The following is an 18,874-nucleotide window of genomic DNA, read 5'->3' as shown; positions in this document are numbered from 1 at the left end:
AGGTCCCATTCTTCGACCCCGACGGGCCGGTCCGTGGAATGAGGAAGCTTCCCTGAACAAATAAAGCTTTTCTTTCCTGGCAATCTTTTTTTTTTTTTTTTTTTTTTTTCTTAAAGTCATTTCTTTGCAGCTTTCTGTAACCTTTAAAGGTCCCAAATACACGGGGCAGTGATTATTATAGGCAGCGCGCTGATGCACAATATATCATATTGATTGTAATTAAAATATATATTCCACATGACAATAATTCATTTAATCCCTCAGCTATGCATTACAAAATGGAACTGAATGCCTTTTATCAACCACCTTTGTAATATCTTCCAGATAAGATGGTTATATGTCTTATAACATATGTAAGAGCATCGACAGTTGTGATATTCGGTATTGTAATGCAAATATATTATGAACTACATTTATTTTCAATACACATGAAGTTGAATCCAATTCCAAACACGTGGCAGTGTCATCTCTTGACATCAGTGATATGTGTAATTATTACATGCTGAAAATGTTGTGAGAACTGCATTTAGGCGTTTTTAATCATTAAAAAACCATGGGATATCAGATATATAGGTTTTTACTTTATTTAGTTTCAAGTAAATACAGCGGTAGTGAAGGCACTGACACATACAAACCAAGTCATGGAAATAAAGAAAATAGTAAGTATTATCTTAGCACTTAATATAGATTTTTAATTGGTTTATTCAATAAACCTTGTTACTGTCACAATTCAAAGTGATAATTTTGGATGAAATACCTTTAAAATAACCTCTATTTACTCAGACATTTACAAGACAAGATATACTCTGAAAATCTCAGCACAATCCATTTCACAGGTCATTGACTGCTGTGCATCCGTGCAAAGGCACGACATAAAATCAAGGCAAACGAGACAGGCAGGCAGTAGAAAATGCAGCACTGTTAGTCACATAGTATAGTCGCGGGAAAACTGGGAACTGGGAGGTAAACAGAATTTGACTTTTAATTGACGCCGGCCATGTTGTATTTTAGGGGCTCCACAGCACAGCCATACACGCAGCACGGTCAGCTATGCAAAAAAAACCCCCAAAAAACAAAAACAAAAACAAACAAATCTAACAGTGTAAATTATCTACCCCAGTCAGTCTTTATGGCCACAGACAATTGGCACCGTTCCAACACACCTGGCTCCTGCTACCTTGCCCATTGCTGCTCCCTCAAGGCGATCTTTGTGCACTACTGCGCACATCAACGAGCTACATTCTTTGGTTTACCGGGGCTTTCTGAGGCACCAAGTGTTCATCATGTCGTCAGTAATGACATCATAAGCTCTGTGTCCCCCCCTCCAACTACTTGGAACGAGACCCACTTCACACACGTGGGAATAAAAGAGAAGAGCACCGAAACCTGCCTCAATGTATTGGAAAAACACCCACTGCATGCGCATTTCTTGATCTAACGACACGCAAACCATTGCAGTTATGGCGCTGAACCATTCGTCCACCCACTGGCTCTGCGGTGCTCATTGTTCTCCATCGTGCAAAGTAGCAGATTTATGTCCACTCTTTCTCATTGTTTGTTTCCTACTCTTAAGAATCCGGCAAATCTATGGGACTGTCAAATCCCCCGACGCGTTCCTCAGGCGGCGTCCATGTTGTCAACGATGGCCGTCTCCCGTTCACCCAGTTGACTGGTGATGTCGGGGGGTAGTGCATTTCTGGGGCTGAGCAACTGCAGAGGGTCTTCTGACACCAGTACCATGGTGGCAGTGGTGGAGTAGGAGGGGGGCAGCTCCCCACGGGGCCTCGCCTCCCCGCCCTCGCCCCCGCCCTTGACACAGCAGACACAGTGAAAGAGGTCGTGGACATTGTACACAAAGAGGCGCCGGCATGGGTGGAAGTACTCGTAGAACAGCATCATGAAGAGGACGGCCAGGCCATAGCAGACAAGCAACTGCACCACCAGCAGCGGCGCGCACACGTATTCGTAGAAGTCCGACTTGAAAATGTACCACATGGTGATGAGGAAGACGTTTTCCACAAAGCGCCCACAGTAGTAGGCTGCCAGGCGGCCCCAGTGCTGTTTCTTCTCGATGAGGTCTCGGTGGGCCAGGTCCAGCTGCACCGCAGACCAGCAGAAGACGTTGATGCAGGCGTAGAGCAGCGTGAACATGCACAGCACCACCGTGGTGCCGAGCTTGGAGAAGTTCTTCTCGACGTTTTCCGGCAGCGAGCCCTTCCTCACCCAGAACTCCACCCAGGGAAGGAAGAAGAAGAATAGCAGGTTGCAGAGGCCAACGGCGATCACCCAGTGGGTCAGCGCCGTGCTGAAGAGCACCAGCGCCGTGATCCTGGTGGCGATCTCCAGAACCCTCCACACGGTCATGCCGAAGTAGGCGATCGGGCGGACCCGCACCTTGTAGTCATCGTACCTGACCTGGATGGCCAGAACGCTGCACACCAGAGCCCCGTACGTGATGGAGAGGAGGGTGATGACCATCAGAGTTACTGGGAAAACACACACACACACACACACACACACACACACACACACACACACACACACACACACACACACACACACACACACACACACACACACACACACAAGATTCTGTTACCATGAATATGAATAAACCAAAAAAAATTTTTTAATATAAAATAGTTAAGCAATAATGTCATATTATAATGCATTTTAACCCCATGACGTCTTACCTCTGGTATGGAGAAAGTATTTCTCCTGGATGCTGGCGTACAGCTGCAGTGTGAGCTGAGGGGTGGAGCCCAGGAAGGCCTGGATAACAGCCATGCGTTTGAAGGCGTTCCTGTGGGCGTTAAGCTTGCGCTCAGAGTGGCCGGTTTCCCACTCCATGGGCAAATCCTGGCCCTTCTTAAGGCTGAACTTCCTGGAGATGGTGACATAAGGCTCCTCCTTTTTACCTGCTTTATAGTAGACCACCAGTGCTTCGACGCACCTGTGGAATAAGGGAGGGTCAGTAAGGTTGCAATGACTCTAAAAACCAACAGGGGGCAGCACAATATCATTTTTGACTTGCGGGTAGCCGAAGCAGTTAGTTAAAATTAGGATTTACACATGCTTTTGAATGCATTTAGGTACGTGTGCACTGAATCATTCCATCTAAGCAGGCAAACCTTTATTTATTTAAATAGCGCATTTGATTCGGCATGAAACACAATGTGCTGCACAGAGGAGAAAATACAACTTTTAAAGCATAGACACGAGAACTTGTGTTGTGTGCCAAGGAATTACACTTCCGCCAATCCCATGTTTGATCATTCTAATATTAATGTTGTCTAATATTTATTTATGATGACGACATTCCATATTGCACACCTGTACAAGCCAATGTAATCCAATACACAAGCTCAGCCATACATTTTTCTTTATGTTGGCTATAATGTTCAGGTTTCCCACATCTCCTCATAGAGGAGGTGTGAGAGGGCAGAAAACTAGAACCACCTCTCAATATAATGTAGTTCAGTACAACACAACATTTAACTATGACCTCAGTCATAAACATGTAGTTGAATTTATACATTTTCAACTACGTCAACAAACACTGAACATTATATGTACTTCGTAAAAGTAGAATTCATGGCAGAGCTGGTGTATTGGATTACATTGGATTGTACAGGTGTTCCTAATAAAGTGCACACTGAGTCTATATACTGTCACACACACACACACACACACACACACACACACACACACACACACACACACTGAAGGCGTGGTCACTTTCTACTTGAACAGCTAAGCTGTTTGGCAACATAAGAACATTAACACTATTTATGGGGTGTGTGAGGTGTCACATCTGAATGGCTGGTTTGTATTAGCGGTGCAAATGTTTATGGTTAAAATGAGCTCCAAAGTGTAAAATGTAAGAAAATGTTACCCTTTTTAAAATCATTTAATGTAATATATCCTTTACATTTAATGTAAAACTAGTGCCTATTCAAAATGTAAAACTTTAAGACATTTTAATGGCACAGTTTAACAAAATGTCAATGATTCAGTCCTGATGAACCTGCCTGTAACAAACATACAAAGACACTCTTTGTGACTCCGTCGTAGAGCCCTGAAGCCCCACCCCCCACTGTTCGCTGTTTATTTAAAGTTTATTAATATTACATACGTCAAAATTGCACCAAATTCGACACTGCACATCCTTGGGTCCCCAGCAATACGGTTGTCTGGATATTCAAAGGACATCGGGACAGAGATTCCTTCCTTTAGAGTTAGATGAAGTATAATGTGAAATAATCACATTATACTGGGAACAGCCAGCTGTGTTGAGGCACATCCCAGCCCTCTGAGGATCCTAACCCCCAACACTAAATCTCACAGTCAAGTGCTGGAATGTTTCCCTTTGCTCCATGAGAGCAACAGTTCCAAGTTTGGACAGAGACTTAAAGGCAGATCTCACGTCAAATCGCTTCGCCACAGTTTGGGCCTGTGCTTTTTAAACTCTTGCCGGCTCAATACTCCAGACTCAGCGGTCAGCTATTTTCAGTAAATGTTGTTTCAGCTGTTTGGTGAGGATTCACACTACGCTGGGAACTTTCAGAGCATGTTTTTTGAGAATGACCTAATTTCCATCTGCAAACATCTTATCTCTGTGTATACACAAAAACATAGACAGTAGATACTGACGTAAACATCTCAGGGTCATCTTGTCTGAGGTCTATTACTGTACAATGTCTACAGTACTGTCAGGAAGGGAGAAGTCACAAGACTATGATTTACTAAGAGTGCTTCCAGGTATCTTGGCAGCACAATGAGCTGAGAATGCAGATACCAGGAAAGCTGCGTAGGCAGCCGGCAGGCATATAGGACCCTGTACGAGAACCCGAAGGCAGAGTGAGTTTCACTTAGAGAGAAACAAAGCGGCCTGGCTGAGGTCAGCTGAATGGATCAATACGCTTCCTTCCTTCTTTTCGACATCAATACCTAAAAGCACTAACAAAACAGACAAGAGGGCTGCTGCTCTGCAATCAGGATCTCACAATCCGGTTTGTGCACTACTGTAGCACTCTGGTTAAAAACAGACACAAACGACAAATGATCCCTGAGTTGTGAAAAAGACAAAACGTTCAGGAAACGTTCATAACAGGTCTTTCTCAAGATGATTTCTTCCCCTGTTTGGACTGCTATTACCTTATCGCACAAACAGGACCAGAAATGAAGCCTTAGACACTGCAAAAACAAGGCCATTTGTAATTATTGTTTCAGCTTTGCAAGCTGAGACTGGATCAGGCTCCCGTGAAGTAATTATATAGCTCGACTCCAGCCGCGTCGGTGCAGGATCATGTTCTCAAAGAGACAAGTCATGACAAGGTCCAGCGTGCAGAAGCAGATAACCTAACAGGATAAAAGGCATAACCAAAATAAATAAATAAATAAATGTTCTCCAATAGACTACAAACAAATAATTGATGTTGAGTTGAACTCCAATACAACTAAAACACACTAACATCATAAAACGAACAAGCTGTGGCTAAATATTTGCGAGAAGACAGAATTTATTGTGTGCACTGCAGAGTGGACACAGTCGGGACCGCAACAAAAACCTCCATTGCAGAAGTCGTGCGGCAATGGATTGTGCAGCAAAAGCAGATTATCAGTGATGACTTCATCCCCAAGATACACAGTGAAACACCCAATCCCCGGAACAGGCAAACGGAAACGCAGAAATAACAGTTGCATTGGCTCTGGAAAACAGACGCACTGAAATAATACATTAGAAAATGTACAGCTCAATTTGGTAACTACACCACACACCTGTCATCTTATTAGGTTGTATTTGTTAGGTTGCGTGGCTGACCGTGCTGTGGACGTCCAGCTTTTATGAAAGCTTTTCTTGGAAATGGGCGTTCCTGTTTTCAGCCCAGGAGAAACGTCATTCCGCCGAGGATCATAAACAGACGCGCAGTTCTATGGCAATGAACAACTACGCACTTGTTCACAGCTGATTACATTACGGCCAGTCTGGTGAGATTTCATACGTCACACCACAAATATCACAACTGCACAGTCCTCTCCAACATGCGTGGCTTACTCTGAACATAGGGGACGAGACCCTCCCCCAGCCCCCCATCCCCAAGGTATAATTATAGAACACTGCTAAATCAAACGCTGACCTTGCTCCTGTTGTACACTCCGGATCACAACTGTGGAGCTGCAGAGCACTGCTGCGTTTTGAGAAAAGGCTTGCGTGGTATTAAATACTAGCCTGTGGTATCATATTCAGATTTTTTGAATATCTAATTACACCAAGGAACTTTTGGGAAGAATCTAGTCATTCTTTCGTGGCGTAAAAAAAAAACCCTTGCAGACCTAGGAAAAATAGTGAATTCCCTATTGTGTAAAAAGGCCACACCTTTCAAATGTACGGCAAATATTATGTGGAACCCAAGGGCTTTTTGTTGCCAGCGCAATTAAAGCGGGAACTTGAATTTGGAAATACAGGAGAACGAGTCTCCACCTACATTGTGTGACTAAGGATAAAGAAGTGACTGTTTGTCAAACAAGTCTCTGGATGGTATCACCAACTACCTTAAGCAAATTACTGCTATGCCTTCTCCAGCCAAGAGAGATTAAATTGTAGTCACGCACAGTGAAGCATTTTGAATCACTTAAAACCAAACTTTTGAAGCTTTGGAATCCATTAAAACTGTACATTGTACTCATCCACCACACCCCAACGTGCCGTGATCACGTCATTTGTAAGTTTTGAAATTAATTCGACCATCCTTTAAACTCTAAATATCACTGTGACCCCTGAGAGACATCTGTCTTCATTCCTAAAAAAATAAAATAAAATAAAAAAGGGGGTCAGGCCTAATTAACGATGTGAAAAAAACGAAACTCTGCACTGCTGCATTATATTACATGACCTTTTTCCCGGCTTTACATTACTCAAACGTAACGTGTCCTCTGAAAACTTGGGTGTTATTGTTGAGGGAATACCCAATTCTTATCGACATTTGTGGAGACCATCCTCTGGCTGCCTTGGCCTGGGTGACCCGAGTCCCAAAGGGGAATGGATGCCAATACAACAGGCTTCCCTACCCTGGTACAACACTGAAAATGTCACCAAGTTTTATTCTGAAAACTTGTACAGTTTGTCATTTATGAATAGAGAGGTTTATTGTGTATTTTTAGGTGTATTGCAAACTTATATATATGTATTTTTTTAGGTCTTTTTGTATATTGCCAAATTTTTCTATTTTTTGGTAAATTTTCAGATTAATGGTCAACTACCACCTATGCTATTTTTTAGTAATTATTGGAGTTATTTTAGCATTTTGCGAACTTTTCATGCCTATTGTTTTCATATGAGCTGCTGTAACACTGCAATTCATCCCTCTGGGGATAAATAAATCATTCCATTCCTAAATCCATCCATCCATCTATCCACCCCTCGATTTATCTATCCATCCATCCATCAATCAATCCAACCGTCCACCTATCCATCCATCTATTTATGTATCTATCCATCCATACATCTATCTATATATCTATCCATCCATCCACCCACCCACCCATTAATATATCCATCAATCCACCCATCAATCTACCTATCCATCCATCTATCCATCCATTAACATATCTATCTACCCATCCATCCCCCCACCTACCTAATGAGGGGTCCCATCAGCAGCAGGTGCAGGAGGAGCACCAGGGGTCTGTCCCTCCCCAGGTCTCTGTGGAAGAAGGTCAGTGCCAGCTGGATCAACACGGCGGGCACCAGCATGAAGGTGATGGTGAAGCTCATCCAGACGGTGTCGTCCGACTTCTGGTACCTGCTGCAGAGCACGGACGCGCAGACGAACTCGGCGCAGTAGAGCACGGTGGCCAGCACCACGCTGAAGGGCGGCTGGATGCGGCTGAGGCGTCTCACCACCAGCACTCGGCCCTTCCCCGCCGCGTCGCGGTCCCGCAGGGAGTCGTGCTCCGGTTCCGGCTCTTCCCCTTCGACCGGACCGATCGGCTCAACCTCCATGGGTTGTTGTGTTTTTCGGGGAGGGGGTTGTATCCCTTCCTATAATGCAAAAACTTCAAAAAGAGCGGGACTCATAACAGAGCAGAGTCCTTCATCCGAGGCAAACTAACGTCGAACCGACGCCCGAGACCAAAACCAGCCCCGCGCCACTAGCCGCGTGTCCTCGGCTGCTCCGGGCTGCGTTCGCGCTTGAAACGCGCTCTCTGGTTGGACTGGGCGGCCATGACGACCGCTCCTATCTTTTTATCTGACTCTTAGCTTGTGTTTTTCGAAGTTGCTCTTCCTCCGGCTGTGATTTCTCTCCGTGCCGACGCAGCAGGTGTGTCTCTCCACAGCAGCCCCGTAACCGGGCTTTCGTAGTCGGCTGCCCGGGCGCCTCGGGGCCACCCCTGGGTCCTAGTGCCCCGCCGCGCCGTGTCGACCGACACCGGTGCTGCGTTCCCCTAGATGTGCGGAACTCGGATAATTCTGTGTTCCGGGCGTTATTGTCGAACAGGGTCTTTACTCTTAACCTCTTGGAAAAGTGTATAGGAACCGCCGTGTCAGTCGACACTCGCCGTTCAGGGCGACTTCGGGTGAAAGCGTCTAATGTCGATCTAAACTACTCTGTAGTTTTAGTTCCTGTGCAGATGCTAGTAGGATTTAAAAGTTTTTTCCCTTCCGGAAAAGTGTCAGTGCAGTTGGGATTTCGGAATTGTATTGGAACGCAGCATAGGTCCGTCGACGCAACGCCCCCTGGTGGCCAACGCATTCATTGACAACGAGTGTCACATGAGTGACGGACAAACGTCAAACGACGCTTTAAAATGACGGGCCGCCAGGATCTCATTCTGAACAGGAAAGTCTTCTTTTTTTTTTTTTTTTATATATATATATAAACTAACGTTAATAAAGCATTGCAATTGTTTTTCGAGCTAAATTTAAACATTTTCTCTCCATTTTGGTAGCTGTTAATAGCAAACACGATGACGATTCATTCACAATTGAAATGTAAACACTCCGACGGGGGCAGTAGAGGACACACATCGGAACTGGTTGGTAGAATGAAAAATCAACGTGACAACTGTTGAGGAATGTGTCATTTTGTACTTATTGTACCAGAGTACAGAGGGTGGTGTAAAGAGTGAATGGAGGGTGGAGAGGTCACTGGATCGCTGGGGACGGAGAGTGTGTTTATAAAAGTACGGTTCTAGGCGAACATGTGCCGCCGCGCGACGATGAGCGGAAGAGACATTTTCAATACAAGGGATAAAATAAATACTACACCCAGAATGAATGAACATATTAGGGATCTTATAAGAGGTTTGGGAGGCTCCACGACAGTTTCCTGTTGTTGCCTGCTATAGCGGCCCCCTCACTGCGACGATTCGTGCTGCAGCCGGAGCTTTCCAGGACGCAACGACGCCTGAAACCAGCTCCGTGTTGTACAGGCCGTGCTTGGGCCCTTGGAGCGTACAACCACAACATTTGCGGCGCATGGGCCGGGGCCCCTCTGACGGAGCAGCTTGGCTACTGACCCTCTTTGTCTTTGTGTTTTAACGGCGACTCGCCTCCAATCGAGGGCAGCGATGCCATTTCATTTCCGCCCCTTTCTGTTATTTAATGGTGCGCGTGTGTCTTTGTGTGCTTGTGTGTGTCTTTGTGTGTGTGTGTGTCTTTGTGCGTGCGTGCGACCGACTACTGGCTAGCGCTGGTCAGTGGGGAAGCTCAAACGCTCGCCTTTAGTTGTTTATTTATAGGGGGAGAGGTATGACATCACAAAGACGTCTCATGATGACGCCCCTCCCACGCCCTGCCGCATCCACCAGGGGCGGGGCCATGGGGGGAATCGCCCGACTGCGATTGCATGTTGCCATGACGACTGGATTTCTTTGCCCCACTCTTGTCTCCTCACAGGAAACCGCTTTTGCCAAGTGTTTCGTGAACCGACTGCATATTAAGATGGCTGTTCTCCATACACTCCGGAAGGCAGGCATGAAAGGATCGATTACTGACTTTCTTTTTTTAGTTTCCACCAGTGGAGACTTGGCCTTGGTGGAGTTTCCAACTGCGCCAGCTCCTGAGGAAGGCGCAGTGAAATGAACAGACGACGGGCGTTCCATAAAATGATTTGACACGCGCTTATGACCTCTTCCGATTTGGGCCCCGTCATGTGAAGATGTTGATGCTTCCTTATCGCAAAAACCTGTTTAATATTTGTTCAACTATGCAAACAGAGACGATCAGTAGCAAAGGTTTGCGGGAACCGTGCCATCTGGTGCGGATTATTGCTCGTTTACGAATACGAAAATCTCTCCAAAAGGCAACCTCCGCCGACCCCGCGTCCCTTTGACCACGGCAGCTCCTTAAACATCCTCATGCAAAGTAAGCGCTTTGGGGGGGGTATTATGACAAAGGTCCGAAAAACGAAAACGTGAATGTGATTTGACCCCTGAACCTAAAAAGGGACAAACTCCACGTTGTGCTGAGCTGGATCGGCCTCTCGGCGCAAACAGTCGCCCGGTTTCAACAGAGGACGCAACAGTGTTTGCTCCAAACAAGACGGACTGCGCCGGTCTAATCACATCTGTCCCAGTCGGCGCCGCGAGCCCCGCTTTGTAAAGGGGGGGATCGAGACAAACCGCTGAAGGCTGCTCATTACTAATGCATGGCTCCGGCGAAACTGTGCCGTGGGTCAGTGCCTTCAGACGGCGGCGCCTGTGTTCTCCCAGGAGCCGCTGCGCCAGAGTTAAGGCGGAGGACCCGTCGCTGCTTGGTCGGCCTCGGGACCCCTCCCCCCTCCCACCCGCTCTGCGGAGCGCCGGCGCAATGCTTCCTGGCTGTGAAGTACTCGTTTGCAACTTTCCTCTTCGAGAACTCCGCTGCAAATGTTCAAAATGTTCACGACAAGAAGCGCAACCCCGACGGATATTGAAGAATGAGGGGGTCTGTGAGTTACGTTTGCAATGTGAAGCAACGTAATGTTTTTTTTTTTACTGCAGTGAGCGTTAACAAATGACAGGGTGTGTGGTTGCAAGCTGGCTGCAGCTGCTCTGCGCGTGCGTGTGTGTGTGTGTGTGTGTGTGTGTTTTTTCCCAGTAACTCTGATGGTCATCACCCTCCTCTCCCTGTGTGTGTGTGTGTGTGTGTGTGTGTGTGTGTGTGTGTGTGTGTGTGTGTGTGTGTGTGTGTGTGTGTGTGTGTGTGTGTGTGAGAGAGATTGAGAGAGAGAAAGAGAAAGAGAGAAGGAGCAAGAGAAAGAGATCTGGAGTTCCCCAATGTCTGTGTATGTGTGTGTTTGCCGGCGTCTGAGAGAAAGAATAAAGAGAGATTAAGTGTGTGTGTGTGTGTGTGTGTGTGTGTGTGTGTGCGTGCGTGCGCGTGTGCGTGTGTGTTCAGCTGCTCCGACACACGGCGGATGTCAGAGTCTCTGATCTGTCCAGTCAGCAGATAAGGCTCACGGCTGACTGGACACCCAAATAATGACTTCATCAGGTAAATTTAAAAAAAAAAGGTTGTTTTTCGCCCCTGTAACTGAAAGCTTTCCACAAATATTTGTTAAGCTTAAGACCTTTTTTGGTCCATGACCCCATTTTTAAGGTCCCCAAATCCGGCAATTAGAGTGCAATCTGGCCTGTCACCAGACTGAGGCTAAGTAAGAACGGTCCTTATTGTACTTTAATTATTGTTCAAAGTGACGGTCCAAATTCCGCATCGCATATAGGGCAACAGAGTCATGTTGACTTGAGGATCACATAGGAAACTTTTGCATCATAGCGCATGGAGGAGCTCCAAATGGATTGGATGGAAATTTGGAAATAATGACATTTCAAACGTAATGCAATTAAACATACTGAAAACATATCAGTATACCAGTCTTAGAAACGTCCCACATCTCAAGTGAACCCACGCGGGTTTTCGCGACCCCGGTGCCTTGTTCTATCCTCAGGCTTGGCGCCAATTCTTCTATTGCATTTCTCATATACAGCATTCATCAACATCGTCCTGCGATTTCACTTTGAACTTTTCTCATTGTCGTGTGTGACTTGACTTGTTTGGAGGGCAGACGTGTGGTCGTTTCGGCTTGGTTATGAATCGAGAGCAACAGAAACAAATCCTCAAAACGAGGCCATCTAGCGGCCAACCTGAGTAACTACCATGCCAAACTGAAATGAATTAGTTCCAACGTATGCAAACGTAATTACAAGTCATGATACTAATAAAAGCGTTAACTGCCCGATAAATGAATTTCAAATTCTGATCTAGTGCCATAGCATTAATTGCCGCACGATCTCAGGTTTTAGACCCCTATGGATTTTTTTTAACATAGTTGAACCAGTCTATAACCTCCAGACAGTGTACACACCGGAAAAATCTGTTTTTAACTGACTGACTATGGTTACTTGGTTGAATTTTAAAACGTTTTAGTATTTACACATTTGTTTCTGAAATGAGTTATTATTTCCAATCCCCACCCTCGGAGAGACCAATATGCCAGAGCTTTATTTTATTTTTACTATAATCTATTCAGATTAAGGTGTGTGTGTGTGTGTGTGTGTGTGTGTGTGTGTGTGTGTGTGTGTGTGTCTGTCTGAAATAGCACAGCTCAATCCACCAGATCTCCTGGAGGGTACACACCTTTCCGACAACAAACAGCATGGGAGATCCCGACGCGTCACAGGTTGCCCCACCAGGCCTCCTTTAGCCCCTATGGTCCTGCCCAACCTTATTTCTGGTTGATAAAAAAAAAAAAAAAAGCACAACGCTGACCGATGGGCTTGGAAACTGCTGCGAGGGCCTCTGGGATTGGCCCTGATGCCAGTGCTGTGTTTACCGGATCGCACCTCCCACATGAGGTGACCAACAGCTTAGTTTGAGCCTCATTAGTTGTACAGTTTGCACAAGATGACAGTGGAGAGGTCCCTCCGAACAAATGCATGGATATAGATATCCTCCTGTAAGTATTTCCTTTTTTATCTCAAATCATCCTAGTTATATTCAGCAATTAAAAATGTATATTTGTTTCATCTTGCTAAATAAGCACATAGTAATAATTCATATTTATAATGTATACCCTATATACACATACCAATAATTTATACATACCAATCACATTTTGTATATGTTTATATATCTGTCAATTATTTGGGGGTCTATTTGTACATATTTGACAATTTTATTTGTCAAATATACATGTATTTTTACTTCACTTTTTAAAATTCTATTTTATTCAATTTTTTTCTAATTCTCCATTTTTCATACTGTTAAGCTTTTTTTTATTTTAATGGAAATCAAATACATTATACTTTGAGTGACCAAGCAAACATTTTAATCCCATATGGTTTCAAATGCATTGTTTTAATGCATAGTCTGGGTATTTTTAACCACAATTTCTCGTTTTACGTGTGTAAGTGGCAACTTTTTGTGAAGTGATGTTGCTCACATGGGTTGTTCACAACACGTGAGCCGCAATGATAAAAAAATAAAAAAAGCATTCTTTGACAGAATCAGATTTTTTTTTTGCCATTTGTGCTTAAAAATAACCCAAATCAACCAGGGGAAATATAACTTTGCTACCATGCTCATGTACAGACGCGGCATCGCATAGGCACCGGCTCGTCTGCCGTGTCAAAACAGAAACGGGGTCAGCTTGTCCACAACAGTACAGAAGCAGGCCATTCTTAACTGTTTCTCAGGGGGCTTTAGCAGATTACCGATCCCAGGCAGATGTCTTGGCAAAGGGCTGAGAGGCCGGATTTTCCTTCGTACATGGTCAGACTGTCACCTCAGACATACCTGGAGGGGTGTCAACAAAGCATTGGTCCCATTTACCGGTTAAACAAGGAAGGAGATACAGTGTCATATTAAAATGGAAATGCTTAGATATTCAGCAAGCGGGCTAATTTAAGGTTCTCAGGTGAATAATTCACATTCAGTGGATTGCCTCCAGTGACCATCTGTCAAGGTCTCCTCCTAAACCCATTGGAGACACAAAAGCGCACACACACACACACACACACACACACACACCTACTTTCGAGTGTGCCTGCGTCTAATATGAATCTCTTCTACCTGTTCCCAGATACAGGCTCCAGAGAAAATGGTGGCCACCCAGCTCAAATCCCCTCAACATGTTCAACCTCATGAGCAACTGCTGCAGCTGGGTCGCCAAAATCCAGGAACCCATCATGTGAGAATAAGCGCTTCAGACAAACAACGGACGACGCTAAATAAATGAATGTTATTGCTGTGATTAAGGGCATGAAATACATTTACAAACACATTGCTTTGTGCACTTCACCACAGGAAAGTGACAATTCTGGTGGTTGGTCTTGACAAGGCAGGAAAAACATCCTCCGTCAGAGGGATGCTGAGAGGTAAAATACCAACAATTCCTGTCATATCTCCCTCAAAAACATGAGTTAACAAACGGTCATTTTGAAAACTCTGCCCATGTCAGTTCCCTCCAGCTTAGAGGCGGGGCCTACCCCTGGCTGTGTTCGTTCTGAGCTGAAGGTGGAGAACTACTTGGTGACCTTGCTGGATTTGGGCGGAGCGCCGGAGTTTCGGGGGTTTTGGAGGGAGCACTACGGGGAGGTCCACGGCATCATCTTCGTCGTAGACTCCAGCGACAGGCCAAGGATGAAGGAGGTCAAGGAGCTCCTGGCCGACATGTTGAAGCAGCCGCGGGTGGCTGGAAAGCCCATTTTAGTGTGAGTGAAACCTGGGTGTCCGCAGGTATTAGAGAATTCAATATAATACCTTTTTTAGATCTTTTTTGACAACATTTTTGATTTTAACAAATCGTCTCTGAAATATAAGCCTAAATAGGCTCACCATAGGGTTTCATGATGTTGACGCTGACGCAGAAGAAATCTGGACAAAGATAAATAAATGGATAAATCTGACTTAATTTTTATGATGACAAGTTTAAGGCTATTTAAGGACTTCTACGGTCTTATATTTGTAAAACTGAATTAATGACGTTTTAAGGATCTACATTACAGACATCACGTGAAGGGCCTCTGGTGGCCACTGAGAGAAACTAATAATTATTTGAAAGATGGAGGGTCAGTTTGTGACTGCGACCACACTCCACCACTGAAGCCTATTATTACCGTTTTAGATTGGCAAACAAACAGGACAAGATGAACGCCGTGCTGGGAAGTGAGCTGATCGAGGTCCTTTCATTGGAGAAGCTGGTCAACCAGAGCCGCTCTCTGTGCCATGTCGTAAGTGCCGCTCCGAAAAACCTAAACATGGAAATTCAGTACATTTAAATAGCAATACCTATCAAACAACCACGTATGTACAAATACATACAAGGAATTTGACTCCAGTTTTTAGCCTCTCTCTCAATGTACAAATACAGTATATACATACATATATATAAATACACATACACAGTGAAATTGTAGCAGGAAGGCAATAGTGCAATAGTGCAGAATGCAAAGACGCTGGAATAAATATGGAATAATTAAGAGGTTAAACAGATGAGGATACACCGGAGAAGTCAAAAGTGATATTCCCACACTTCAGGAGCCCTGCTCGGCCTCGTTGGACCAGCGGCGCTGGTCGGACAGGAGGGCCCTGCGGGGCCTGCGCTGGCTGCTCCGAGCCGTGGGCCTGGAATACCCAGAGCTCTGCGCCCGAGTGGCTGAGGACCGAAGGCCTCTGGCGCCGGAGGAGAAGGAAAAGCCGAGGAAAGCAGACAAGGGGCGCAGGAAAACAAAAGAGAGGTGGGAGGGTTCTTCCCGTTGGTTTAGAAATGTATTTTCTTTTATTCGGAACGGGTAGTAAAGGTCGGGGAGAATTTTCACGCGGGTCGTTTTCTCCCGGCAGGAGGCCCTCCGGCCGGTCCGAGCTTCGCCGGGTGCACCGACCACAAGAGAAGGAGAACGAAACCAAGACCGGAGGCAAACTGCAACCCATCCGAAACATCCTGCAGAAGGTAAGATAAAACCTCCCGTGTTTCATAAAGTCAGAGGAGATTAATCCAACAAATAAAAACCCAGAGAAATACTTGAAATACTCATCCACAAATGCTGCAGACACTTTTTTTTTCCTCTCACAGGAAAACAGGTTGAAGAAGAAGCTGAGGAAAACGAAAAGGAAGCAGGTGGAAATCAAGGACGACGACGTGGGCCCCGAAGGAGGGAAGGAGCGGGAGGACGAGCGCGACAGCAACGAGGGAGAGCAGGAGGCGTCGGTGCAGAAAGATAAAGCCAGCAGTGCCCTGATTCCTCCGAAACGAGGAAAAACAAAACGCAGGAAAAGGGTCAAAGAGGAGAGGCCGGGCGTGCTAGAGCCACCCGGCGATGACAATGAGAACGAAGAAAAAGCCGTCAAAGGTAATTACGTTTCCTCCCTACGTCGAGAAAATGAAAAATTGGAATGGGAATTTCATTTTCCCGAGGAGAAATGAAACGTCTCCCTCATGCTGTGACACAGCGAAAGGTGAAAGGAGAAAAAAGAAGAAAGTGGTGAAAGCGAAACGGAAGAACAAGATCAACACGGAGGAGGGGCCCGGGTCCTACTCGCAGCCAGTCGACCTGACCGCCACCTTGGGTGAGCCCCGCCTGCTTGTTCCATCCCCCGCAGCGATCCCACGCCGTAGTGCCGTAAACGCCGCGGTGGAACCCGAGTTCTAACACGACGAAACCTGTCTCCCGCCAGATCTTTACAGGAAAGCGATTCTGGCCCTGAAGGAGAGGCAGGATCAGGGCCGGTGAGACCCGCGGGCGAGGATCGGGCCCCCCGGGCTTGGGCTGAACCGTGGTTCTAATGGATCACTCTGCAAAGAGTCCATCCTTCATCCTTCCGCACACACCCCCACTGCACACACGATCCCTCCACCTTTGGAAAAAACGGTATTTGCGTTGTAAAGCCGGGGATAGTCCATATTTGATCACCAAAATGCATGTTATTGTGATATGATAATGTTGTCGTTTGACTGCAAATTATAAAATGACGAAAAGAACACATAAGCAGAGACCATGTTTTATATTATTTTGTATGTACGCGAAACCACTCGAAGAGCCTATTGATATGTTGTATGGTATTTGCTTGAAAGGGAAGTTTTGAATTACTTTTGTTATGTACTGTCAGATTTACATATTTAATAAAAACCTACCGGCAATGGCATTTCTATGAATTGTTAGTAAAAGGAAAGGTGCGGGCCATATTTAAACGTATTCCTTTCTTTAATAAATTGGGCTTTTCCATGATAATCATGCAGTGCCTGCCTAATTGTTTCATATCATTTTTAAACTATTTCAATACTTTTTTTCCAGTTTTACTTTATCAAGGTTATATCTGATGCTCTCCTATATATTAAGCACTCACAAAGTAAGAACTGGCAATTTTATTCCATATTTATTAGCTATAGCCGTTTTGCGGGAGCATGCATTTTATTTCTACAGAAGCCTGTAGCAGGGATTGGCAGCCACCTTTGGGTTCTCAAAATAGTTGCACTGGTCCGGAACAAAATTATTTGCAAATTTTTGTACATTGATTTATCTCATTTAATAAATATAAAATAAATACTTTTACTTACTTTACTTTTAGTTAAAGAAATCCATTAAAAATAGTATTTATTTAATATTTATTAAATTAGATAAATAAATAAACAAAAATATACAAATAATTATATATACACACACACACACACAAAAAAAACTTAAAAAATATTAAATAAAAACAAAAATCTGATTTTATTCCATTTAGAAGGTGGCTGGACTTGGAATACACACTTGGAACCTCACAGCCATGGCAGGATTGTTTATTTTTCAACTTTGTCGTTGAACAAAACCAAACACACTTTTGGAAAGGTCTTGTAAGTTTGAGAGATTTCAGTGGACCCTAGACTGAAATATTTACCCTTGAACCCCGACCAGAGGTGATGGGTGGCTGATAGGTACACAGTAAATTACACGGTACACGGTAAATTATTATGAATGAAATTCATACTGAGGACATGACCCTATATCACTATTCTCACCCAACCTTCCCCCTGCCAAATATGGCAATGGGCCATAAATGTTTCAATACATGATCCTCCCCTCTACTAGCCACTGACAAATCTCACCCCTTCATATCAGTCGCTGGGCTGAAGCTCGTGCGTATCCCTGAGAAAGTGAGTGAAGGAGGTCACCTCCATGACCTCCGTGACATCCGGGTCCACTTCTCAGGATTCAGGGTCCTGTCCATCAGTAGCCCACTATGGACTCATTTGTTTTGTATGCATTGAGCGGAGAGGATTTCGGACAAAATCTCTCCATGACATTGTGGAGTAGAGCGCTGCGCCCACCGCCTGTAATCATTTACCTCATCTGTACCATCCCAGTCAGTCCCAGGAAATTGAATCTATTTAAAAAAAAATCAAATTTCCCTTTCCGCTGAAAAAATATTATAATGCATATGTATCCTCCTCTAAACACACACCAAAACATGACAGGATCATCAATTGATGGAAGAAGCATGTGAATGTACAATGTACCGCTGGTGACATTACAGGCAGACACCGATTTTCGGAAATGATTTGTTTTCCCTATTGAATGGGGTAAACAGCATCGTCATGATAAAGTTGAACTAAAAGCATCAATGTGAGCCAGGACTTCATATTTTGGCTTGTGGCTACAGCAGTGGGCGGGAACAGCAAAAGCCAAAAAAAAAAAAATAATAAAAAAAAAGCTATTCTACGAGTTCTACGCCGGATAGAAGAAGATAAAGCAATGGCGCTAACAAGTATTAAAAACATAGCGTAACATAGTTCAAACAATATTGAGAATGTCGAGGCGGGAACAGAAATGAAATCCATGTGGGTGGATGCACATATTGCTGTGGATGGAAATGAGCTGTCAAATAAATATGGAAAAAGGGGAAAAATAG

The 18,874-nt window shown here is 44.8% G+C and overlaps 2 protein-coding genes across 2 annotated transcripts; one reads left to right on the top strand and one right to left on the bottom strand.

Moving 5' to 3' along the window:
* Window positions 1-561: 561 nt before the first annotated feature.
* On the bottom strand, window positions 562-8,427 carry xkrx (XK related X-linked). The gene is made up of 3 exons (XM_080008687.1): window positions 7,641-8,427; window positions 2,694-2,953; window positions 562-2,486 (listed from the first exon to the last, which is right to left on the bottom strand). Exons 1-3 carry the CDS (start codon window positions 8,003-8,005, stop codon window positions 1,618-1,620), a joined length of 1,494 nt encoding a protein of 497 aa, XP_079864813.1. The 5' UTR covers window positions 8,006-8,427; the 3' UTR covers window positions 562-1,617.
* A 4,468-nt stretch (window positions 8,428-12,895) lies between these two features.
* Window positions 12,896-16,739, top strand: arl13a (ADP-ribosylation factor-like 13A). The gene is made up of 10 exons (XM_080008225.1): window positions 12,896-12,941; window positions 14,067-14,174; window positions 14,291-14,361; window positions 14,445-14,697; window positions 15,111-15,216; window positions 15,524-15,723; window positions 15,827-15,935; window positions 16,059-16,335; window positions 16,436-16,552; window positions 16,661-16,739. The coding sequence occupies exons 1-10, from the start codon at window positions 12,922-12,924 to the stop codon at window positions 16,714-16,716; spliced, it is 1,317 nt and encodes a 438-aa protein (XP_079864351.1). The 5' UTR covers window positions 12,896-12,921; the 3' UTR covers window positions 16,717-16,739.
* Window positions 16,740-18,874: the final 2,135 nt, after the last annotated feature.

The sequence above is a fragment of the Zeus faber genome, assembly GCF_960531495.2.
Source record: "Zeus faber genome assembly, chromosome: 10".
NCBI lineage: Eukaryota > Metazoa > Chordata > Actinopteri > Zeiformes > Zeidae > Zeus > Zeus faber.
The sequence above is the reverse complement of the archived record's forward strand: the minus strand, read 5'-3'. Positions and strand labels throughout refer to the sequence as shown.

Bases quoted from the DNA above. Each gene is read 5' to 3' on its own strand.
- xkrx (XM_080008687.1), bottom strand. From the start codon at position 8,005: ATGGAGGTTGAGCCGATCGGTCCGGTCGAAGGGGAAGAGCCGGAACCG. The intron at 2,954-7,640 runs GTAGGTGGGGGG...CTTATTCCACAG, and splicing joins CTGATGGGACCCCTCATTAG to GTGCGTCGAAGCACTGGTGG. The intron at 2,487-2,693 runs GTAAGACGTCAT...GTGTTTTCCCAG, and splicing joins ATACTTTCTCCATACCAGAG to TAACTCTGATGGTCATCACC.
- arl13a (XM_080008225.1), top strand. From the start codon at position 12,922: ATGGATATAGATATCCTCCT. The intron at 14,175-14,290 runs GTGAGAATAAGC...ACTTCACCACAG, and splicing joins AAAATCCAGGAACCCATCAT to GAAAGTGACAATTCTGGTGG. The intron at 15,217-15,523 runs GTAAGTGCCGCT...CCCACACTTCAG, and splicing joins GCCGCTCTCTGTGCCATGTC to GAGCCCTGCTCGGCCTCGTT.